Here is a 25870-nt window from a genome sequence, read left to right as displayed (position 1 = left end):
TCATACAATAAAGGATCCTTCTTTCTATGTATTCGCGATACATTACACTTGTATATGTAAAGGGTCAGTTGCCACTCCCCGCATCAAGTGCCTATCCGCTGCAGATCTGCCTGCATTTCGCTGCAATTTTCTAATGGTGCAACTTCTCTGTATACAACATCATACGCGAAAAGCCGCATGGAACTTTTGACAGTATCTACTAGGTACTCTTGAAATAACATTTCCACTCATAATGCCACACTTTTACTTGTTGTGATAGATTCGCACGTGGTGCTACGCTGCTTGGTTCCAACGTTGTAGGTAACTGTCTAGAAATGGTTCCAGTTATCACCATTATATGTGAATACCACGTGTCACGGGAAGATGGACTTGTGATGCAGCTTCGGACTCTGGAAACATAATCCACCATTGTGTGTAGGAGATGAAGTTATACTGAAAGACACCTTTGAAAAGTGGCACCTCCAGGTACTGTGGCCCATGATTGGTTGGATAGTTCTTACATTTCAGTTGAGGAAGAATCGCAGCTTTGCGATGTAGCTTTGACAACGTGTACCAGTTGAAACGAAAGCTGTAGATTTCATTTTCTTGTGTTTATGAAAATATGTTAGTTTTACAGCAACTCGTACTCACCTGGCCATGGCGAGCAGGAGGGTGTTCTTGAAGAGGTTCCAGCTGGAGAAGATGGCCAGGTAGCCGACGCGGTCCCGCTTGGCCTTGGCCACGCGGTGCAGCACCTGCAGGGTGAACGGCGGCAGGCTGGAGCCGTTGGTGGCGGCGACCCGCCGCAGCACGCTCAGCGCCTCCTCCTCGCGCCCCCTGCACGTCAGCCAGCGCGGCGACTCGGGGAACCACCTGCAGGAAACCACCTGTCTCGCAACATTTTACGTTATAAACAGAGCAGGAAGGCTCGTAGGATTGAAGTTCACGTTTTTCCGGAACCTTTTTCATTCCAGAAGGAGTACTTTGTTAGTTGAGGTGGTGTAATCCTGAGACTTTTCTACTGTTTACTGTGTTGTCCAATCCCATACAAAGAAAGAATCTTTCAGTATGTATAATTATGTTCCAGTATGAACTCCTGTCTGGCGAGAGATGGGGGTTGCACCCCTCCACCATCTTCCACACCTACAAATCCTTAATCCGTCCCATCCTCTGCTATGCCAGATCCGACTGGATATCAACCCCCCCCCCCCAAATTCTATAAGTTGCTCCAGATCCTTGAACGCCACGCTTTCCACCTCGCCTTCCCTATACGCCTCACGTCCCCCACGCAGATGCCGGCCAGTGTGGCCATGCAGTTCTAGTCGCTTCAGTCTGGAACCGCGTGATCGCTATGGTCGCAGGTTCGAATCCTGCCTCGGGCATCGATGTGTGTGCTGTCCTTAGGTTAGTTAGGTTTAAATAGTTCTAAGTTCTAGGGGACTGATGAGCTCAGATGTTGTCCCATAGTGCTCAGAACCATTTGAACCCACACAGATCCTCTACAACTTCATTCCTTTCCCCCATGTGCTCCTATTCCTCGAACATATCCACATACTGTACACCTCACGCCACCTCGATTCCCCTCACCCCCTGGTTGCTCCTCTCCTCTCCAATCCCCGCCCTCTGCCACGTCTTTACTGTTGTGTCACCCCTATCCTCCACCTCTACACCATTCATCTCCTTTCCCAAGGTGGCTTCCGTCAAATGCCCCTCCCGGATAATGCCCTCTGTCCCTCCATTTAACTCTCCTATCAACTGATTCCAACCACCCCTCCTATCCTCTGTCCTGTCCCCAGGCTCCCCCCTTCCATTCTGTTTTCTCTCCATCTCCTCAATCCCCCCACCCATCCTTTTGTATACCCCTCCTCTGCCTTTCCCCACTCCCTGTCACGTCTGCCGAGGAACCATCCCCCTCTTATGGGTCCTTGTCCTCCATCGGCTCCTTTCCCCCCTCTCCCCACACTTCGTTCTTTCCACGTTCCCCCCACATGCCCTCGGCTCTGGTATATTATATTTGTGCCAGTTTTTTAGTGCAGTGTTCAAGTGAATGGTCAGTGTTGTTTGTCTTTCCAAAGTGTTGCAAAATGAAACCATGCTGTCACGAGGTGTTTATTTTATCTCTTGCGAAAAGAAACCAGAGTGTCGCCGTGTTTTTTTAATTGTCTGTCTATTCTTTTACCTGTCTGCTTCATATGTATTTTAGCAGCATCATCAACCCTTTGTTCTATGTTTTAAGTTCCACAATTTTCCGCCATTTTACCATTTAAGGCATCGATGTTATAGCCTGCTTCCGCCATTTTACCATTTAAGGCATCGATGTTATTGCCTGCTTTCATTACTTATTATCTTTCTCTTTTTAAAACAAATTCTGTAGGCTGAAGAGCTGCGTACTAAGCTGGTGCCTGCCCGTCCCCTTCGCGAGGAATCGAAACTCAATAAAGAAAAAAAAAGTTCTAGTATACTTAAATTCGATTACAATGATAGTAATCAATAGCATGTTTCACAGTTAACTGACAAGATGATTAATTTAACTGGCAAACTAATACATTAATATCAGTTTTCCTCAGCCATCTGGACCCATCGATGTGTTGCCAGATAGGGAACCAATGGTTTGATGGGCGAATCACTTTCAATATCTGATAATCAGACACATGACAGTGTAAATTAGTAAGGTCTGGAAACAATGGGTACAAATTTCAGCTGCAAAAATCCCGTCGTGTGTGTGAAAGCTCTGTTCCGGTGGTCGTGGTCCTGGTGCCATGACAGGTTACCGAGCTGTAACGCCAGGAAATATAGACACCCTGTCGGCCAACTCTGCAGGAGTTGTAATCTTCCCCACCCTCAGTAATGTTGGCTATAGGCACTACGTTCTCCCATAGTACACACACAGTGCTCAGTGCTGTGCTATTTCTGTGTTCATAAAACCATGGAGAGACGCCCTCCAGCCCTAGCATCCCTCCCACTCTGCTGCCTCTGAAGGTACTTCTTCAAGTGGTTCAAATGACTCTGAGCACTATGGGACTCAACATCTGAGGCCATCAGTTCCCTTGAACTTAGAACTACTTAAACCGAACTAACCTAAGGACACCACACATATCTGTGCCCGAGGCAGAATTCGACCCTGCGACCAGAGTGGTCTACGTCTACATCTACATCCACACTCTGCAAGCCATCTGACGGTGTGCGGCGGAGGGTACCTTGAATACCTCTATCGTTTCTCCTTTCTATTCCAGTCTCGTATTATGCGTGGAAAGAAGGATTGTCGGTATGCTTCTGTGTGGGATCTAATCTCTCTGATTTTATCCTCATGGTCCCTTCACAGATACGCGTAGGAGGGAGCAATATACTGCTTGATTCCTCGGTGAAAGCTTTTTCATCTCCCAGTATTTACTGCAACCTACATCCTTCTGAATCTGCTTAGTGTATTCATCTCTTGGTCTCCCTCTACGATTTTTACCCTCCACGCTGCCCTCCAATGCTAAATTTGTGATCCCTTGATGCCTCAAAACATGTCCTACCAACAGATCCCTTCTTTTAGTCAAGTTGTGAAACGAACTCCTCTTCTCCCCAATTCTATTCAATACCTCCTCATTAGTTATGTGATCTACCCATCTAATCTTCAGCATTCTTCTGTAGCACCAGATTTCGCTAGCTTCTATTCTTTTTTTGTCCAAACTATTTATCATCCATGTTTCACTTCCATACATGGCTACACTCCATACAAATACTTTCAGAAATCACTTCCTGACACTTAAATCTATACTCGATGTTAACAAATTTCTCTTCTTCAGAAACGCTTTCCTTGCCATTGCCAGTCTACATTTTATATACCATCAGCAGTTATTTTACTCCCTAAATAGCAAAACTCCTTTACTACTTTAAGTGTCTCATTTCCTAATTAATTCCCTCAGCGTCACCCAATTTAATTTCACTACATTCCATTATCCTCGTTTTGCTTTTTTTTATGTTCATCTTATATCCTCCTTTCAAGACACTGTCCATTCCGTTCATCTGCTCTTCCAAGTCCATGTTCTGGGACAGCGAGATCGTAATCCGTACCCATTGCGTTCCAAAGGGCACTACGGTAACAGGTGCATCCTACGAAAATGTTTTGAAGAACAAATTCCTTCCTGCCCTGCAACAAAAACGTCCGAGAACGGCTGCGCGTGTGCTGTTTCAGCAAGACAATGCACCAGCACATCGAGCTAACGTTACGCAACAGTTTCTTAGTGATAACAACTTTGAAGTGATTCCTCATACTCCCTACTCACCTGACCTGGTTCCTAGTGACTTTTGGCTTTTTCCAACAATGAAAGACACACTCCGTGGCCGCACATTCACCAACCGCGCTGCTATTGCCTCAGCGATTTTCCAGTGGTCATAACAGACTCCTAAAGAAGCCTTCGCCGCTGCCATGGAATCACGGCGTCAGGGTTGTGAAAAATGTGTACATCTGCAGGGCGATTACGTCGAGAAGAAACACCAGTTTCATCGATTTCGGGTGAGTAGTTAAGTAGAAAAAAATCGGAGGCCTTAGAACTTGAATGCACCTCGTACATCCTTCTGAGCCTACTTAGTGTATTCATCTATTGGTCTCCGTCTACGATTTTTACCTTCCACGCTGCTCTCCAATGCTACATATGTGATCCCTTGATGCCTCAGAACATGTCCTACCAACTGAACTTCTCCCCAGTTCTATTCAATACTTCCTGATTAGTTATGTGATCTACCCATCTAATCTTCAGCATTCTTCGGTAGCACCGAATTTCGAAACCTTCGATTCTCTTCTTGTCCAAATAATTTATCGTTCAAATGTTTCAAATGGCTCTGAGAACTATGGGACTTAACACCTGAGATCATCAGTCCCCTAGAACTTAGGACTACTTAAACCTTAGCTAACCTAAGGACATCACACACATCCATGCCCGAGACAGGATTCCCCCCTCGACCGTAGCTGTCGCGCGGTTCCAGGCTGAAGCGCCTAGAACCACTCGGCCACACCGGCCGGCCTACTTATCGTCCATACATGGCTACACTCCATACAAATACTTTCAGAAACGACATCCTGACACTTAAATCTATACTCGATGTTAACAAATTCCTTTTCTTCAGAAACCCTTTTCTTGCATTTTGCCAGTCTACATTTTATATCCTCTCTACTTCGACCATGATCAGTTATTTTGCTCCCCAAATAGTAAAACTCCTTTACTACTTTAAGTGTCTCATTACCTAATCTAATTCCCTCAGCATCACCCGACTTAATTTGACTACATTCCATTATCTCGTTTAGCTTTTGTTGATGTTCATCTTACATCCTCTTTTCAAGACACTGTCCATTCCGTTCATCTGCTCTTACAAATCCTTTGCTGTCTCTGACACAACTACAATGACATCGGCGAATCTGAAAGTTTTTATTTCTTCTCCATAGGTTTTAATACCTACTCCGAATTTTTCTTTTGTTTCCTTTACTGCTTGCTCAATATACAGATTGAATAACATTGGGGAGAGACTACAACCCTGTCTCACTCCCTTCCCAACCACTGCTTCCCTTTCATGCCCCTCGACTCTTATAACTGCCATCTGGTTTCTGTACAAACCGTAAATAGCCTTTCGCTCCCTGTATTTTACCCCTGCCACCTTTAGAATTAGAAAGAGAGTTTTCCAGTCAACATTGTCAAAAGCTTTCTCTAAGACTACAAATGCTAGAAACGTAGGTTTGCCTTTCCTTAATCTTTCTTCCAAGGTAAGTCGTAAGGTCAGTATTGCCTCATGTGTGCCAACGTTTCTACGGAATCCAAACTGATCTTCCGCGAGATCGGCTTCTACCAGTTTTTCCATCTGTCTGTAAAGAATTCCCGTTAGTATTTTGCCGCTGTGACTTATTAAACTGATAGTTCGGTAATTTTCACATCTGTCAATACCTGCTTTCTTTGGGATTGGGATTATTATATTCTTCTTGAAGTCTGAGGGTATTTCGCCTGTCTCATACATCTTGCTCACCACATGGTAGAATTTTGTAGGGCCGTCTCTCCCATCAGTAGTTCTAATGGAATGTTGTCTACTCCCGGGGCCTTGTTTCGACTCAGGTCTTTCAGTGCTCTGTCAAACTCTTCACGTAGTATCGTATATCCCATTTCATCTTCATCTACATCCACTTCCATTTTCATAATATTGTCCTCAAGTACATCGCCCTTGTATAAACCCTCTATATACTCCTTCCACCTTTCCGCCTTCCCTTCTTTGCTTAGAACTGGGTTTCCATCTGAGCTCTTGATAAGTGGCTCTCTTTTCTCCAAAGGTCTCTTTAATTTTCCTGTAGGCAGTATCTATCTTACCCCTAGTGAGATAAGCCTCTACATCCTTATATTTGTCCTCTAGCCATGCCTGCTTAACCATTTTGCACTTCCTGACGATCTCATTTTTGAGACAATTGTATTCCTTTTTCCCTGCTTCATTTACTGCATTTTTATATTTTCTAGTCTCATAAATTCCATATTTCTTCTGTTACCCAAGAATTTCTACTAGCCCTCGTCGTTTTACCTACTTGATCCTGTGCTGCCTTCACTACTTCATCCCTCAGAGCTACCCATTCTTCTTCTACTGTATTTCTTTCCCCCATTCCTGTCAGTCGTTCCCTTATGCTCTCCCTGAAACTCTGTACAACCTCTGGTTTAGTCAGTTTATCCAGGTCCAATCTCCTTAAATTCCCACCTTTTTGCAGTTTCTTCAGTTTTAATCTGCAGTTCATAACCAGTAGATTGTGGTCAGAGTCCATATATGCCCCTGGAAATGTCTTACAATTTAAAACCTGGTTCCTAAATCTCTTTCTGACCATTATATTATCTCTCTGATATCTTTTAGCATCTCCAGGTTTCTTCCATGTATACAACATTCTTTTCTGATTCTTGAACCAAGTGTTAGCTATGATTAAGTTATGCTCTGTGCAAAACTCTACGAGGCGGCTTCCTCTTTCATTTCTTAGCCCCATCTAATTTCACCTTTTCCTACTGTCGAATTCCAGTCACCCATGACTATTAAATTTTCGTCTCCCTTCACTACCTGAATAATTTCATTTATCTCATCATACATTTCTTCAATTTCACACTGATGACGAGGGCGCAATGAGATGAGGGAGAAAGGAAGAAGTGAGGGAGGGGAAGAGAGTGGGGGAGACGGGCGTGGGGGCTCGCCGAAGAGGGTGGAGGAGGGAAGGATGTGGGGGAGAGGAAAGATGCGAGGGTGGTATGCAGTGACTGAGGGGGGGAGGAGGAGAAAAATCCGTTCTGGGAGAAGGAGGGGACAGGAAAGGGGGCTCTTGGGAGGGGGGGGGGGGACAAGGTGTGATTAGTTGGAATGAAGAGTACATGTCATGGCAAAGTTCAACATGCAGGAGAGGAGGTGCTGGAAATTGCCCTGATGAAGGAAATGGAGGGTGTGCAGGTGGAGAGAAGGAGTGATACAGCGATACAACTTTTCCAGACACTTGTTGTCTTACATAGGAGTTGCTGGGCGCAGCGCCGTTTCCTGTCTGTTTACATATCTCTGTATTTGAATACGCATGTCTATACCAGTTTCTCTGGCATTTCAATGCCTATACTAGATTAGGCTCATGACACATTGCAGCATATATCTAAGTAGTATGCAGAACAACATAAATTTGTAGTAGAGGAAGAAAAAGAAAAGAAACTCAACGTTCTGGATATAACCACAAGAAATGACAATCACAACAATGTCAGGACAACAGAAACAATAAACAAAGTAACCTCAAGCCACCCACAGAATCACAATCTGATGTCAGTTACATTTTCGAGACGCAATGAAATTCCCCTAAACACATATGATTACCAAAAGGAGGTAGAAACTGTAATCCACATGCCAAGTAAGTTAAACTTAAGGTAAACTTAACAAAAGAACAAAGTTACAAATGAAGACACACATGCAGGTCGCTGTGGCCTAGCGGTTCTAGGCGCTTCAGTCCAGGACTACCCAGCTGCTATGGTTGCAGGTCCGAGTCCTGCCTCAGGCGTGGATGTGTGTGATGTCCTTTGGTTAGTTAGGTTTAAGTAGTTCTACGTCTAGGGGACTGATGACCACCTCAGATGTTAAGTCCAACAGTGTCTAGCGCCATTTGAACCATTTGAGACACATAGCTAACATAGATGCATGGTCAAGTCTCGTTAGTGTGACCACTACCTACATTCGATGTCAATGTCAACTACTCAGAGACAGCAGGTGCCAGCACGAGTAGTGAAGGGAACATAAAGCATGTCTGGAGGACGTAGAAAACAGTGCAGTAGTTCTCATAATGGGGAAATGGTTCAAATGGCTCTGAGCACTATGGGACTCAACTGCTGTGGTCATCAGTCCCCTAGAACTTAGAACTACTTAAAACTAACTAACCTAAGGACATCACACACATCCATGCCCGAGGCAGGATTCGAACCTGCGACCGTAGCAGTCGCACGGTTCCAGACTGCGCGCCTAGAACCGCGAGACCACCGCGGCCGGCTAATGGGGAAATCGAGAGATTTATCTGGCCTCAGAAAGTGCGTGATCACTAGTTTTTGGGACAAGGACGGAAGTCCTTCTGAAATAGCTAAGTTTGTAAACTGTATTCGTGGTGCAATCAGCAAAGTATAGTGTTAACTGTGTGCAATTTTTTTTAACTATTTCATCGTTTGGCACGCATATATCTCCCTAAGCTCACATTGGTTTGCAGCACTTCACATTTCTTAAGGTGAAATATGACGCAGTCTCGTAATACTACTGTTTGTTTGTACACTCCTGGCTAAACTTGCTAACCTGGCACAATAGAATCTGTGGTGCACCACAGGCCATAGATGACAGGGATAAATAGCATATGCAGAGATGTGTACATGCGAATGGACACGAAGCAGCTGAGCAACTGGCCGACGACCAGATGAACCAAGGAATTATCAACAGTGCGTCCTCAACTACAGTTAAGCAAAGATTACTGCATGTGGGTTTTGCAGCAGGCATTTTGTTTATGCACCCATGCTGACTGCCCATTGGCGGGGACTGGAATTTGCACGCCAATATCACAACTGTATGTCCCTGAGTGGCGACAGGTGGCCTCTTCAGACGAATCATATTTAATGCTCCGTCGGCGTGAAACGTCTAGAAGCAAACACCCTGCAACAATCGTCTAAAGTGTCCAGGTTGGAGAAGGGAGTGTTGTGGTCTGGTCAGTGTTGTTGTGGCATTCCTTGGGTGATCTCGTCATTTTGCGAGGCACAACGAATCAATCAGACTATGCATCTATCTTTGGAGATAATGTCCACGCCTACATTCAGTTCGTTTTTTCTCAGCACATTGGCCTCTACCAGGAGAACAACACATGCGTGGCTGGAAGAGCCCCAGGATGAGTCTGACATACTTCTCTGGGCATCAAACTCTCCGGATTTACACCTAATCAAGAATCTGTGGGCCATGGATACACAGCGATGCTGGCCACAGGACTTGTGTCAGCGTGGCTCCACATCACTGTCGGTACCTTCCAGAGCCCTCTCTCTCTACATCCCGCAGCAGTCAGTGCTGCAAAAGGTATTTATTCAGGCTTTGAATGGTGATATTACCAAACTGAGTAAAGAGAGCATGTTGTTGTTGTTGTGGTCTTCAGTTCTGAGACTGGTCTGATGCAGCTCTCCATGCTACTCTATGCTGTGCAAGCATCTTCATCTCCCAGTACCTACTGCAACTTACATTCTTCTATATTTGTTTACTGTATTCATCTCTTGGTCTCCCTCTACGATTTTTACCCACCACGCTGCCCTCCAATACTAAATTGGTGATCCCTTGATGCCTCAGAACATGTCCTACCAACCGATCCCTTCTTCGTGTCAAGTTGTGCCACAAACTCCTCTTCTCCCAAATTCTATCCAATACCTCCTCATTAGTTATGTGATATACCCATCTAACCTTCACCATTCTTCTGTAGCACCACATTTCGAAAGGTTCTATTCTCTTCTTGTCCAAAATATTTATTGTCCACGTTTCACTTCCATACATGGCTACACTCCATACAAATACTTTCAGAAAAGACTTCCAGACATAAACGATGGTAAAAATAATACAAGCAGCAAAGTCACGAGGAAACGACAGTCAATGAACAAGCACAACACACACATACAAAATACATAACATATTCAAGAAACAGGACATAAACTTTGGCTACTAAACGAATAATTCAGTACAGAATCAGATCTGAAAATTAAAACCAAATCATGATAGATCGCAGCAATCCGGTATCTACGAGCTACTGAGACGAATTGTACATTGGAATGTCTGGCACGACTCTTGACACAAGGCGTAAAGAACATCTCAGGGGCACGGAAATGCTGTACAAGCGACTCATAACAAAAATAAAGTGTGAGTATCTCAAAAATCAACGATATAAATATTGTATAATGCAGGACTAGTATGGGGTATATGTGCTCATCCAGGATAGGTGTGTTTGCCAAAATAGGTAAGGTAAACAACCAAGCGGCATTTATTTCATTATATGGGTGCACGTTGTGGCCCCCAGGGAAAATGTTATGCATTTGGATTGGGCCACTGCGGCCAAATACCCGAATGGAGCATAGCAGAGCAGGAGGAGGACGTTTTAACGGATCTGAATCCTGCAGTCGAGAAGGCGAAGCGCCTCTCGTCTGGCCCTTGTCTGTCCGAGTCCGAGATCCCAAGTGAGCCTTTTTTCCTTCGCTTCAATTGGTCGAGGGTTGCGAGCAATGCTAGCCAAAGCCTTCGTCTTAAAGCAACCCTTACTGTGAGAATCAAGCTTAGCCCAGCACCTGGCGCAAGAACGGTAAACCGGCTGCTAGAGCGGTCTCACCACAAGCAGTAGACTTCAAGCACAGGAATTACTAACGAATAGATATTTTGCTTAATAGATCGTATTCCCTCCAAACCGGTGGCGACCTGCGCAACATATACCTTCTTGTAGTTCCACAGACGGATTTTAAATATGTATTTCAAATATATTTGTATAAGTTGATAAACCCGGCATCGCCTGTGTTTCCCTTTTACCAGTTTTCTGTTAGAACGGAAACAAATGGTGAACTGTGTTTGCAGTGTAATGTCGAAAAACTTTCATTTCCATGTATTTGTGACACTACTTGAAAGTATGATACAGTCGTACAAAGAAATACGCATAATGTACAAATGTGTACGTACAGCTGCTTCGCATGTGTACAATACGATTCTGTAAGCGTCTCTATGGCAACGTCACTTCATAGTTCTATACGAAGATATTGTTTCCCCTACAGCCGTTTGCGCTTCGCATTTAAAAGCTGTCAAAAGCGTGACTCGACTCGACTGTAGGAGTATCTTAGTTGTAAAGAATAAATCTACACTACTGGCCATTGCAATTGCTACACCAAGAAGATATGCAGGTGATAAATGGATATTCACTAGACAAATATATTATACTAGAACTGACATGTGATTACATTTTCACGCAGTTTGGGTGCATAGATCCTGAGAAATCAGTACCCAGAACAACCACCTCTGGCTGTAACAACGGCCTTGACACGCCTGGGAACTGAGACAAACAGAGCTTGGATGGCGTGTACAGGTACAGCTAGCCATGCACCTACAACACGATACCACAGTCCATCAAGAGTAGTGACTGGCGTACTGTGACGAAACGGTTGCTCGGTCACCATTGACCAGACGTTTTCAATTGGTGAGAGAGTTAGAGAATGTGCTGGCCAGGGCAGCACTCGAACATTTCCTGTATCCAGAAAGGCCCGTGCAGAACCTGCAACATGCGGTCGTGCATTATCCTGCTGAAATATAGGGTTTCACAGGGATTGAATGAAGGGTAGAGCCACGGCCCTTAACACATCTGAAATGTAACGTCCACTGTTCAAAGTGCCGTTAATGAGAACAAGAGGCGACCGAGACGTGTAACCAATGGCACCCCATACATCACGCCGGGTGGTACGCCAGTCTGCCGATGACGAATACACGATTTCAATGTGCGTTCACAGCGATATCGCCAAACACGTATGCGACCATCATTATGGTGTAAACCGAACCTGGATTCATCCGAAAAAATGACTTTTTGCCATTCGTTCACCCAGGTTCGTCGTTGAGTACACCATAGCAGCGCTCCTGTCTGTGGTGCAGCGTCAAGGGTAACCGCAGCCATGGCTTCCGAGGTGATAGTCCATGTGGCTGCAAACGTCGTCGAGCTGTTCGTGCAGATGGTTGTTGTCTTGCAAACGACCCCATCTGTTGACTCACGGACCGAGACGTGGCTGCACGATTCATTATAGCCATGCGGATAAGATGCCTGTCATCTCGACTGCTAGTGATACGAGGCCGTTGGGATCAAGCACAGCGTTCCGTATTACTCTCCTGAACCCACCGATTCCATATTCTGCTAACAGTCATTGGATCTCGCCCAACTCGAGCAACAATGTCGCGATGCGATAAAACGGAATCGCCATAGGCTACAATCCGACCTTTATCAAAGTCGGAAACGTGACGGTACGCATTTCTCCACCTTACACGAGGCATCACAACAACGTTTCACAGGCAACGCCGGTCAACTGCCGTTTATGTATGAGAAATCGGTTGGAAACTTTCCTCATGTCAGCACGTTGTATGTGTCGCCACCGGCGCCAATCTTGTGTCAATGCTCTGAAAAGCTAATCATTTGCTTATCAGACCATCTTCTTCCTGGCGGTTAAATTTCGCGTCTGTAGCACATCTTAGTGGTGTAGCGATTTTAATGGCCAGTAGTGTATTAATACTCCTTGAATGATGCGACATATTCACACATCTCACTGTTTATGAAGTCGTATCTCTTGAAATGCAGTAGGTACGTGGCTGCTATTGCGAGAGCAACTGTTGCCTGACAGTAACTGATTTGTGTATCAAGTATGGTTGAAATTGGTCCTGTGATTCAGGATAGACATTGAACATACACTCCTGGAAATGGAAAAAAGAACACATTGACACCGGTGTGTCAGACCCACCATACTTGCTCCGGACACTGCGAGAGGGCTGTACAAGCAATGATCACACGCACGGCACAGCGGACACACCAGGAACCGCGGTGTTGGCCGTCGAATGACGCTAGCTGCGCAGCATTTGTGCACCGCCGCCGTCAGTGTCAGCCAGTTTGCCGTGGCATACTGGAGCTCCATCGCAGTCTTTAACACTGGTAGCATGCCGCGACAGCGTGGACGTGAACCGTATGTGCAGTTGACGGACTTTGAGCGAGGGCGTATAGTGGGCATGCGGGAGGCCGAATTGCTCAACACGTGGGGCGTGAGGTCTCCACAGTACATCGATGTTGTCGCCAGTGGTCGGCGGAAGGTGCACGTGCCCGTCGACCTGGGACCGGACCGCAGCGATGCACGGATGTACGCCAAGACCGTAGGATCCTACGCAGTGCCGTAGGGGACCGCACCACCACTTCCCAGCAAATTAGGGACACTGTTGCTCCTGGGGTATCGGCGACGACCATTCACAACCGTCTCCATGAAGCTGGGCTACGTCCCGCACACCGTTAGGCCGTCTTCCGCTCACGCCCCAACATCGTGCAGCCCGCCTCCAGTGGTGTCGCGACAGACGTGAATGGAGGGACGAATGGAGACGTGTCGTCTTCAGCGATGAGAGTCGCTTCTGCCTTGGTGCCAATGATGGTCGTATGCGTGTTTGGCGCCGTGCAGGTGAGCGCCACAATCAGGACTGCATACGACCGAGGCACACAGGGCCAACACCCGGCATCATGGTGTGGGGAGCGATCTCCTACACTGGCCGCGCACCTCTGGTGATCGTCGAGGGGACACTGGATAGTGCACGGTACATCCAAACCGTCATCGAACCCATCGTTATACCATTCCTAGACCGGCAAGGGAACTTGCTGTTCCAACAGGACAATGCACGTCCGCATGTATCCCGTGCCACCCAACGTGCTCTAGAAGGTGTAAGTTAACTACCCTGGCCAGCAAGATCTCCGGATCTGTCCCCCATTGAGCATGTTTGGGACTGGATGAAGCGTCGTCTCACGCGGTCTGCACGTCCAGCTCGAACGCTGGTCCAACTGAGGCGCCAGGTGGAAATGGCATGGCAAGCCGTTCCACAGGACTACATCCAGCATCTCTACGATCGTCTCCATGGGAGAATAGCAGCCTGCATTGCTGCGAAAGGTGGATATACACTGTACTAGTGCCGACATTGTGCATGCTCTGTTGCCTGTGTCTATGTGCCTGTGGTTCTGTTAGTGTGATCATGTGATGTATCTGACCCCAGGAATGTGTCAATAAAGTTTCCCCTTCCTGGACAATGAACTCACGGTGTTCTTATTTCAATTTCCAGGAGTGTACATACGGAGCACACCCACACATATGCCCACATATACCCATTTTTGTAATACACTGAGGTGAGAAAAGTTGTCGGATAGCGATATGCAGATACGCAGATGGTAGTAGCATCGCGTACTCCAGGTACAAAACAAAAGAGCGATGCGCTGGTGGAGCTGTCATCTGCACTCACGTGATTCATGTGAAAAGGTCTCCAATGAGTTTACGGACGCACGACGTGAACGTGGGGTAGAAGTTGGAGCGGTAAGCATGGTAGATGCAGTTTCGGAAATCATTTGGAAATTCAATATTCAGAAATCCACAATGTTAAGGATGTGTCAGAACACCTAATTTCAGGCATTATTTCTCACCACGTAAAACACAGTTCCGATGGCATTCTCTTCACGAACTGGAGTAGCGGCGTCTGAGTACGGTTTTCAGTGTTAACACACCAACAGCTCCACACAAAATAACTACAGAAATCAATGTGGGACGTACGACGAATGTATCCGTTAGAACAGTGCGGCGAAATTTGCCGTTAAAGGTCTTTGGCAGCGGACGACCGGCTCTAGTTCCTGTGCTAACAGCGCGACATCGCCTGGAGCGTCTCTCCTGGGTTCGTGACCATATCGGTGGAACCCAAGACAACTGGAAAATAGTAGTCTGGTCAGATGAATCCAGATTTCAGCTATTAAGAACTGTTGGTAGACCCCACGAAATCATGGACCCAGGTTGTCAGCAAGGCGTTCTGCAAGCTGACAGTGGCTCCATAGTGGTATGAGCTGTGTTTACATCCAATAATCTGGGTCTTCTGGTCCAACTGAACCGATCAATGACTGAAAATGCTTACATTCGGCTACTTGTAGACTGTCTGCAGCCATTCATGAACTACATGTTGCCAAATAATGGTACACCGTATCACAGGCTCACAATCGCAAAGATTATCACATGGACTCGCTTTCGGGAGGATGACGGTTGAAACCCGCGTGTGGCAATGCTGATTCAGGTTTTCCGTGTTTTCTCTAAATCGCGCCGGCCGACGTGGCCGTGCGCTTCTAGGCGCTTCAGTCTGGGACCGCGTGACCGCTTCGGTCGCAGGTTCGAATCCTGCCTCGGGCATGGATGTGTGTGATATCCTTAGGTTAGTTGGGTTTAAGTAGTTCTATGTTCTAGGGGACTGATGACCACAGATGTTAAGTCCCATAGTGCTCAGAGCCATCGCAAATGCCGCGATGGTTTCTTTGGAACAGCACGGCCGATTTCCTTCGCCATCCGTCCCTAATGTGTCTGTAATGACCCCGTTGTCGATGCGACGTTTACCAACAGTGTTATCCTCCTAGGCCAAAATTGTTCGCGATTGGTTTCAAGAACGTTCTGGACAATGCGAGCTAATGATTTGGCCACCCATATCGCCCCACGCGAATCCCAGCGATCATTTATGGGACATAATCGAGAGGTCAGTTTGTGCACGAAATCCTGCAGCGGGCGAGATTTTCGCAATTATCGACGGCAATGGAAACAGCACGGGTCATTATTTTTGCAAAGGTCTTCCAACAGCGAGTAGTTGTGTCTGTGCCACGTCGAGATGCTGCACTACGCCGAGCAAGAGGATATGCGACGCGATGTTAGGAGGTTCTCAGTGACTTTTGTCACCACAGTGTGTACTGAACAGTGTTTACTGATACGCCCGCTAAGCTCGCTGGGCAAAATAGGTAATAGGGTTGTGGACAGGGCCAAGGGTTGAGGTCAGTTTCTGCTTCTAATTGTCATTTATTGTAATTTAGCAACTCTTTCACGGATGAAGGCCTCCAACCATAAATCTTAACAAGATAAAAATCCAATTAAGATAGCAATGAAATAATTTAAAAAACAACATACGCAAAGTGCAATACAAACGGCTGAGGGCAACAATTGATTTCCAAAAAGAATATATTACCATAGACTTTTAAAGGCAGAAGGCCAACAAGTAACCTTAAAAAATCAAAAATTCAGTCAAGATAGCAATAAAATAATTTAAAACCCAAAAGGCAACATATGTAAGGTGCAACACAAATGCCTGAGGGCCACAATTAAATTTCAAAACTTCAGCATATATTACCATAGACCTTTAAAGGCAGAAGGCCAGTATTTTTAACAACAAGAGATCTTAAAAATGAACAAGAAAAAAAATCCGATTAAGATAGCAATAAAATAATTTAAAGAAACAACATATGCAAGGTGCAAGGTGCGACAAGGGGGGAAACCAAACACAGACAGACAGCAAACTTCACGAAAACGCATAGTTGGGAGAGAGCACGGCTTATTTACCTTACGGGTACAGAAACGACAGTTGTAGCAGTTTCTTTCCTCTATATCTAGGTAAATACGCGTTTGCAGACCCTTACACACTGATAAAAAATGCTCAGATGCAAATTATCTACTGATCCCGTCGTTTTTGAATCCACTTCGCATCATGAAATGTTATTTTTCTCAAAATCTGAGGATGCGGAACGAAAATATACTACTGTCTCCGTCTGTACACAAATGACTTGTCTTACAGTAGACGAATTGGTTGGCCGTGTCTGCTTACATTACTCGATTTACAGTGGTATCCTCCATTTGTTTTTTTCTGCGTTCGTTGTTTCTCACAACGCCCATTTTTAAAGTTGTTGCAGTGAAGTAGGAAATTCATAGCAGATTACCCAATACGAAGACATTATTTGTGATGATAAGCTCACCGGACAAGATACTGGTCACCCTGCAGAAATCATTACAAGCATAATCAAATACCATATAATTCCGCCCCTGGACTTGATAACCGGCTTTATTCGGCTGGGATACGTGTCCACAAGTTTGTGCAGGTACGTCGCAGCCGACTTAAGCCACTCGCCGTGGATCTGAGGACGCAGTTCCAATAAACTGCAGAGAAGCGCTCTACCACTGTTCCAACCTATCCCACACATATACAGTGGCATTCAAGTCGGATGATGTTGCATGTCAGTCGAGAAGTAATATAGTGAGAAGTGGGGACGGTGTTCATAAAACCAGTCACATATTCCTCAAATCCTTTGAACTTTTTGTTGTTGTACATACGTAACATTTGTACTGCCGTCTTTGTGTGGTTGTGTGCCCGACTCCAAATGTCCATTGTATGCAATTCCCGTTGCTATGTTCTCTCGCTAACAGGTACGGGTGGACATTTATTCACTGACTGCTGCGTTTCCTGTCGGCTTGGGAAGCGGTTTTGATTCACAAGCCGTGATTAGCGTCTCCGGTCCTTCCACTCCAGATATTTTTCCAGTCACAGTTCTTATGTCGTGTTTCATCGCTACATATGCTAAACTTCTCCCTCTAGACACATCAACAGTTCGCACCGGAACACAAGTGCCCTTTTTTGCCACTCGGTCACGCCCTTACTTTCATTCACATTTTGTCCAATGTCCGCTAGAAACATAAATGTCCCACTGGATGTCATTTCGCTGAGCTCACGCTGAGGTAGTGAGCGCACAGTTCAGCGCATGACTCGATCGCTGCGCCATCTGTAAAGGCTTAAGGATCCTACTGCGAGTGCGCACAGGGGTGACAGCTTTTTTGTCCAGTGAGCTTATCACACCTACGTGAGCCGATGACACGACTACCAAAAACTTTTGTGGGTTTTGTTGTTGTTCTGAGTTGTATGGGTTTATCGATCTCTCTATAGTCCAGTTTCGGAGGTGCTTAACACCACTATTTGTTGGCAGCTTGAATCTAGCACTGCAAGGTATAGGAATTCCGTTCTGATGAGTACAGGCATAGCATACAAACATAATGTACTCTTTGCGTGATATTCACAACTGTGTCTAATTCCATGACTAATCAATCCGCCACATTTGCACTTGACGAATCCTTTATTTGGATGAAATAATTGTCACGACCCAGATTTCAGGACACAGATTCCATCTTCAGGCTGTAACGTCACAATAGGTTTCGTTACATTGTTAAAATCAGTGTTATGTTGCTATCAGCTGATAGAGATTATCAGGGTAAATTCAATTACTTTACATAATTAATGAACAGTGAAATAATCTCAGCCCCAAATTACATGCATGTAGAAGCAATTATGGGTCAAAGTCTATCACATTTCTCCACCTCTCCTTAAAGTACGTGGTCAGGTGTGAATGTTTTGAGTGTGGTAGCAGACAAACCAGAGATGTAGTGTGTCTCAGAATCTTCCACCAACTTTAAAACAGTCAGCGGAAGGCAAAGAGCAGGAACAGGATGGTTATACCAGAGGTGCAAAGTCTAAAAAAAACGTTTTGTTACCAGAGGTTGGTCATGGGCCTCCCCCACCACCTCGCGCTGCTCCGGAGAAAGAGCCGCGCAACGGTTACGAGGAGCTTTTTGGGAGACAGGTAAGCGACCAGGCGTTCCTTCAGAACGATGCGTTTAATTCAGGACAAAGGTATTTGAATGTTTAATTGCGTTTAATGTTAACAATTTATTTATCACAGGCTTTTTTGCGATTGATTAATTAAGAACCATTCTTTGATTTTTGTTCAATTTATCCGATATAAGAATAATCTTCTCCGTTCGAGATTTCCGTTACGACCCGCCACGCGGGGCATAGTTTCAAACTGCCACCACCGAGAAAGATAATAGAGGGAGTTGTAGCCAGTTTTTGCGATTGCTGAACATTTATGCTAGCGTGTGTCGATGTTTAACAACTTATTGAAAATTTAGTGACGAGTGTAGCTTTTCTAAGATGAATCGTTTCGTATTCAAGCACTTCGCGCTGGAGATACCAGCCACGAGTCCTTCTCGGTGCCAGCCACTGTACACAGAAAATCTGCATGGAGAAATAGTTACGATATTTGTATTTCAGTGATAACTTAGTGCACGTGCATGTATCATCATAGTAGTAGTGACCACGTGCTCTCCAAGATTTTCCTTCCCCCCACAGGATGATGAAAATCAAAGGCAACACGGCTTGTAATTCAAAGGAGGAATAATCTATGTGCATTGTTAAATAATCTTTGTCCATAGTTAAATGAAAATTCAAAGCAGAATTAGTGAAATGTGTATTAAAAAAATTGTTAAGAAGTTTCTTCGTAAATTTGTCTAATGTTGGTTAAAATAAAATTAACTTTGTTTTTCGAAGTAATTTCCGTTCTAGGCTTGCTCATTTAAACCATACCTAAGAATAGACAATCATATCAAAAATTATTGGCACAAGACTAGATTTGTGCAGGATGTAGTTTTCTCTGACCATCCTCAAAGTTACAATTGCATTATCCGTTGCGACTTCAAAGTCCATCCATAAGATTTATTCTGAACTATGATGGGCCTAAACATCAATTCTAAAGCGGGAAGAATAGTCAGGGAAGGTTACGCTGCCGAGAGAGAAAAACTGTGCATAAGATCCTTACCCACAGCAGGCTTATATAAAAATGAATAAAAGTAATCTCTGCTGATAAAATTAAGCAAACTCCCTTCTCAGCCTGCCACAGACAGGGAGAATTAACGACATTTACGAACTAAATACCAGGCGTTGGGAGCTTGCAAGGCGCTACAAAAAAGGAACAAGGAAAACTAAGAGGCAGCCTTCATCAAGTTAATTAACATTAAAGGAACCCATACAAATATGCACATCAAGTTACACCTTGACAACATACGAGAAAGTCGCAGTAGTCATGTAACAAAATCAGGAAATATCAAGTAGCATGCAGGTGAGGCATGAGAAAGTTCTCTCAGACAACCAGTACCACACTGGATAAACGGACCCTAACTGAAACATGATATGAATGCAACAGGAAATAATAACACAGTGCCAGAGTAACGTAACCTACGAACCAACAGTGAACGACAACACATGTGGTATGGGCTTAAGAAATGAACGTGAAGGTAATAGAAGCCATAGAATACCAATTTGTGAACCTCAAAAGTAGGTTACCACCATAAGTGCCCGGTCCGGCGCAACCGTGGAAGCCCAGCTACCGGCCAGCAGGAAATGCGACTCCTGGGAGAGTGGCCGCCAACGGAACTAACACCAGTGGTAGGAGGGAAGACTGAAGATCGTGGAGGTTGCGTGGCATTTCAGATGTATGGCGTCGGATACTGTTTTCAAAACTCGGTTCCAGTTTTCTTTTAATAGGTCGTACGCAATATATTGTTCCTCAGCTTAGAACCAAATAAAAGAATTGTCAAGTACAAGTGGAGCAGATATATACGTCAAGAAAAATAACATACAAAGTATAAGTACACTCATGCTCATGAATTAAGAATAATACTCATACATGGTGAAACAACGCTCTTGCGGGTTTAAATCACCTCGGAGTATGACCATTCGGTGCATTTGACCTGCGGTAGTCGCATGGTGACGCTGGCAGCACTCCACATACGCAGAGGTGTGCTGGTGCATGCCAGAGTACGGTGCAACGAGTAAATGTGCAGACGTTTTCAGATGTGCTAATTGTGACTGTGTGCAGAAAACGGCTCAAAGAATACATATTGCTGACATGAGGGGTAGAATACCAGGGCGACTGGAGGCTGGTCAAACACAGCAGGTCGTAACACGGGCCCTCTGTTTGCCACAAAGTGTGATCTCAAAATAATGGCAACTATTCCAACAAACAGGAAACGTGTCCCGGGGCTTCAGTATGGGACGTCCACAGTGTACAACACCACAAGAAGACCGATAACTCACCATCAGTGCCCGCAGACGGCCACGGAGTAATGCAGCGGCCTTGCTCGGGACCTTACCGCAGCCACTGGTACAGTTGTCTCCAGACACACAGTCTACATACGACTGAACAGACGTGGTTTATTCACCTGGAGACCTGCAATGTGCATTCCCCTGACCCCTGGTCACAGGAGAGCCCATAAAGCCTAGTGTCAAGAACGCAGTACATGTTCATTGGGACAATGGTCCCAGGTTATGTTCACGGAAGAGTCCAGATATAGTCTGAACAGTGATTCTCGCCGGGTTTTCATCTTACATGAACCAGGAACCAGATACCAACACCATGAAACGGACCTGTATGGAGGTCGTGGTTTGATGGTGTGGGGTGGAACTATGGACTGATGCACAGACACCCTTGCATTTCTTTGACAGAGGAACTGTAACAGATCAGGTGTATCGTGCGTCTTTTGCACTAGTATGTCCACCTTTTGAGGCATGCATTGGGTCCCACCTTCCCTGTGATGGATGATTATGCACAGCCCCACCGAGCTGCCATCGTGGAGGAGTACTATGAAACAGAATATATGAGGCGAACACAGTGGACTACCTGTTCTCCAGACCTGAACCCCATCGAGCACGTGTAAGATACTCTCGGTCGACGTATCGCTGCACATCTTCGAACCCCTACGACACTTCAGGAGCTCTGACAGGCACTGGTGTAAGAATGGTGGGGGGGGGCTATACCCCGCCAGCCGCTGGACCAGCTGATCCAGAGTATGCTAATCCGTTGTGCGGCCTGTGTACGTGTGCATGCTGATCATGTCCCATACTGATGTCGGGGTACATGCGCAGGAAACAGTGGCGTTTTGTAGCACATGTGTTTCGGGACAAGTTTTCTCAACTTATCACCAAGACCGTGGACTTACAGATCTGCGTCTTGTGTGTTCCCTAAGTGCCTATGCTATCAATGCCAGTTTTGTGTAGTGTCACGTTGTGTGGCACCACATTCGGCAATTATCCTTAATTTATGAGCATGAGTGTACTTTACAACGTACTTTATCTGCAACACACGAAAGCCAGGGGGGATAAAACAAGTCCTTATGCAATAATGCATTTCTACTTTCGCAAAGTAAAGCCTTATTATGACGGAAAAGCCAGTTCTATTGTAAAAACCGCAATGTATTTTGCTTCCAGCGCTGTTATGTGTTATACATTGATTGAGGAAGTCTTCAGCACTCCAAAATAATTTACCAAAATTTGAATCCAAGTCAGATCATTCTGAAGTCTTGCTAGTACGGACAACTGCACCACAATCTGTAGTGGAAGTTTCCAGGAAGCTGAGAATTTAATTTTACGGAATCTTTAGGAGTTTGATAATCGGAATCAGAAGATATGACGAAACTACAAGTGAACCATGCCAGTAATGTGAATCTCGTGCCTGTAATATTTGTATGATTGCAGTCCATAACGTCCTGACTTAGAGTGAAACTAAACTTGTAATGACTGGACAGCTAGATTATGTTCAATGTTTCTTGTATACTGCTGAGAAGCTCTAGCCACAAAATTCTGGGTTCGAGCCCTAGTCTGGCACGTCGTTTTGATCTGAAGGGAGGTTTCAATATACACTGTCTGTTCAAAGATATCCGGACGCACCCATGTAACGCAAATTGACCACTACCACAAGAGTAGGACTCGCCATGAAGAACTGAGGTGGATGGTTCAAATGGCTCTGAGCCCTATGGGAACTTCTGAGGTCATCAGTCCCCAAGAACTTATAACTACTGAAACCAACTAACCTCAGGACATCACACACATCCATTCCCGAGGACGGATTCGAACCTGCGACCGTAGCCGTCTCGCGGTTCCAGACTGAAGCGCCTAGAACCGTTCGGCCACACCGGCCGGCTGAACTGAGGTGGAGAGTACAGTGCAGTTGACAGAGAAACAGCAGACCTAACAGCAGAATGTATCAATCAGGAGAGCTCAGTGACTTCGAACATAAACTAGCCATTGGATGCCACCTGAGTGAGGAACCCATCAGGGTCATTTCAACTTACATAAAGTTGCTCCAGTCGTCTGTCGGTAATGCGATTCTGAATTGGAGACCTGAATCAACAACTACAGCTTAACCAAGTCGAGTCAGACCTCATGTACTGACGGAGAGGGACTGCCAAGCATTGCTGATAGTGTCCGAAAACCAACGCATGAAGTGAGCAGAAGGAATCACTCGTGACTTCCAAACATCTACCAGCACACTGGGTAACGCTATGATTACGCAAAACAGAGGTGTTACAAAACAGATCCTATTTTGTTAGCTTTTGTACTTCCAAAGGAAGGAAATGTAGTAGGTGGATACGGAATGGGGGTAAGGAATGAAAGAGGATACTGCCAGGTAGAATTTGGCACAGAGCATAACCTTAATTATAGCTAACACTTCGTTCAAGAATCGTAAAAGAAGGCTGTATACATGGAAAAAGCCTGGAGACACTGAAAGGTTTCAGATAGATTATATAATGGTCAGACAGAGTTTTAGGAACCAGGATTTAAATTGTAACACAGTTCCAGGGGCAGATGTGGACTCTGACCACAATCTATTGGGTATGAACTGTAGATTAAAACTAAAGAAACTGCAAAAACGTGGAAATTTAAGGAGATGGGACCTGGATAAACTGACAGAACCAGAGGTTGAAGAGAGTTTGAGGGAGAGCATAAGGGAACGACTGACAAGAATTGGGGAAAAATACAGTATAAGAAGACAGGGTAGATTTGAGAGACGAAATAGTGAAGACAGCAGAGGATCAAGTAGGTAAAAAGACGAGGGCTAATAGAAATCCTTGGGTAACAGATGAGATACTGAATTTCATTGATGAAAGGAGAAAATACAAAAATGCAGTAAATGAAGCAGGCAAAAAAGGAATACAAACGTCTCAAAAATGAGATCGACAGGAAGTACAAAATGGCTAAGCAGGGATGACTAGAGGACAAATATCAGGATGTAGAGGCGTATTTCACTAGGAGTAAGATAGATACTGACTACAGGAAAATTAAAGAGACCTTTGGAGAAAAGAGAATCACTTGCATGAATATCAAGAGCTCAGATGGAGACCCAGTTTCTAAGCAAACAAGGGAAAGCAGAAAGGTGGAAAGAGTATATAGATCGTCTATACAAGAGCGATCTTCTTGAGGACAGTATTATGGAAATGGAACAGAATGTAGATGAAAATGAAATGGGAGATATGATACTGCATGAAGAGTTTGACAGATGTATGAGACAGGCGAAACACCCTCAGACTTCAAGAAGAATATAATAAGTCCAATCCAAAAGAAAGCAGGTGTTGACAGATGTGAAAATTATCGAACTACCGGTTTAATAAGCCACGGCAGCAAAAAACTAACACGAATTCTTTACAGACGAATGGAGAAACTGGTAGAAGCCGACCATGGGGAAGATCAGTTTGGATTCTGTAGAAATGTTGGAACATGAGGCAATACTGACCCTACGACTTATCTTAGAAAACAGATTAAGGTAAGGCAAACCTACGTTTTTACCAGTTGTAGACTTAGAGAATGCTATTGACAATATTGACTGGAATACTCTCTTCAAATTCTGTAGGTGCTAGGGGCAAAATACAGGGAGCGAAAGGCTATTTACAATTTGTACAGACACCAGACGTCAGTTATAAGAGTCGAGGGGCATGAAATGGAAGCAGTGGTTGGGAAGGGAGTAAGACAGGTTTGTAGCCTATCCCCGATGTTATTTCAAACTGTATATTGAGCAAGCACTAAAGGAAACAAAAGAAAAATTTGGAGTAGGAATTAAAATATATGGAGAAGAAATAAAACTTTGAGGTTCGCCGATGACATTGCAATTCTGTCAGAGACAGCAAAGGGTTTGGAAGAGCCGTTGAACGGAATGGACAGTGTCTTCAAAGGAGGATATAAGATGAACATCAACAGAAGCAAAACGAGAATAATGGATTGTAGTAGAATTGATGCCGATGGAATTACATTAGTAAAAGAGACAAAGTAGTAAAGGAGTTTTGCTATTTGGGGAGCAAAATAACTGATAATGGTCGAAGTAGAGAGGATATAAAATGTAGACTGGCAATGGCAAGAAACCATTTATGAAGAAGAGAAGTTTGTTAACATCGAGTCTAGATTTAATTGTCAGGAAGTCGTTTCTGAAAGTATTTGTATGGTGTATTGCCATGTATGGAAGTGAAACGTGGACGGTAAATATTTTAGACATGAAGAGAATAGTACCTTTCGAAATATGGTTCTACAGAAGAATGCTGAAGATTATATGGTAGATAACATACATAACTAACGAATAGGCATTGAATAGAATTCGAGAGAAGAGAAATTTGTGGCGCAACTTGACTAGAAGAAGGGATCGGTTGGTAGGGCATATTCTGAGGCATCAAGGGATCACCAGTTTAGTATTTTAGGCAGTGTGGAGGGTATAAGTCGTAGTGAGAGAACAAGAGATGAATAAACTAAGCAGATTCAGAAGGATGTAGGTTGTAGTAGGTACTGGGAGATGAAGAAGCTTGCACAGAATGGAGGAGCATGTAGAGCTGCATAGAATCAGTCTCTGGACTGAAGACCACAACAACAACAATGCATTCTGAGGACTGGACCACTTGATACGTAAACATGGTTTATAGACAATAACATTCCTGATATTGACTGGGCTCTCCTTGAGCCCTAGCTGAACCCAATAGAACACCTTTGGGATGACTTAGAACGTCAACCTCTCTGCAGACACCCGTGTGCAGCATTACTATTTTCACTGGTTTCGGTCCTTGAGGAAGAATGGGCTGCCATACCTTCACAGACATTTAAACACCTTATTTAAAGTGTTCACAGCACAGTTCAGGCTGCGACAAAGACGTTCAGTGAAGCACCCTGATATTAA

The 25870-nt window shown here is 44.8% G+C and overlaps 1 protein-coding gene across 1 annotated transcript in view; it reads right to left on the bottom strand.

Moving 5' to 3' along the window:
• Positions 1–25870, bottom strand: part of LOC126355300 (beta-alanine transporter-like) — a 602272-nt gene that overhangs the window by 275559 nt on the left and 300843 nt on the right. The window contains exon 5 of the mRNA XM_050005591.1: positions 631–852. Within this exon, the coding sequence (XP_049861548.1) occupies positions 631–852 (222 nt within the window). The remainder of the gene's footprint in view (positions 1–630; positions 853–25870) is intronic.

The sequence above is a fragment of the Schistocerca gregaria genome, chromosome 3, assembly GCF_023897955.1.
Source record: "Schistocerca gregaria isolate iqSchGreg1 chromosome 3, iqSchGreg1.2, whole genome shotgun sequence".
Taxonomy (NCBI): Eukaryota; Metazoa; Arthropoda; class Insecta; order Orthoptera; family Acrididae; genus Schistocerca; species Schistocerca gregaria.
The sequence above is the reverse complement of the archived record's forward strand: the minus strand, read 5'-3'. Positions and strand labels throughout refer to the sequence as shown.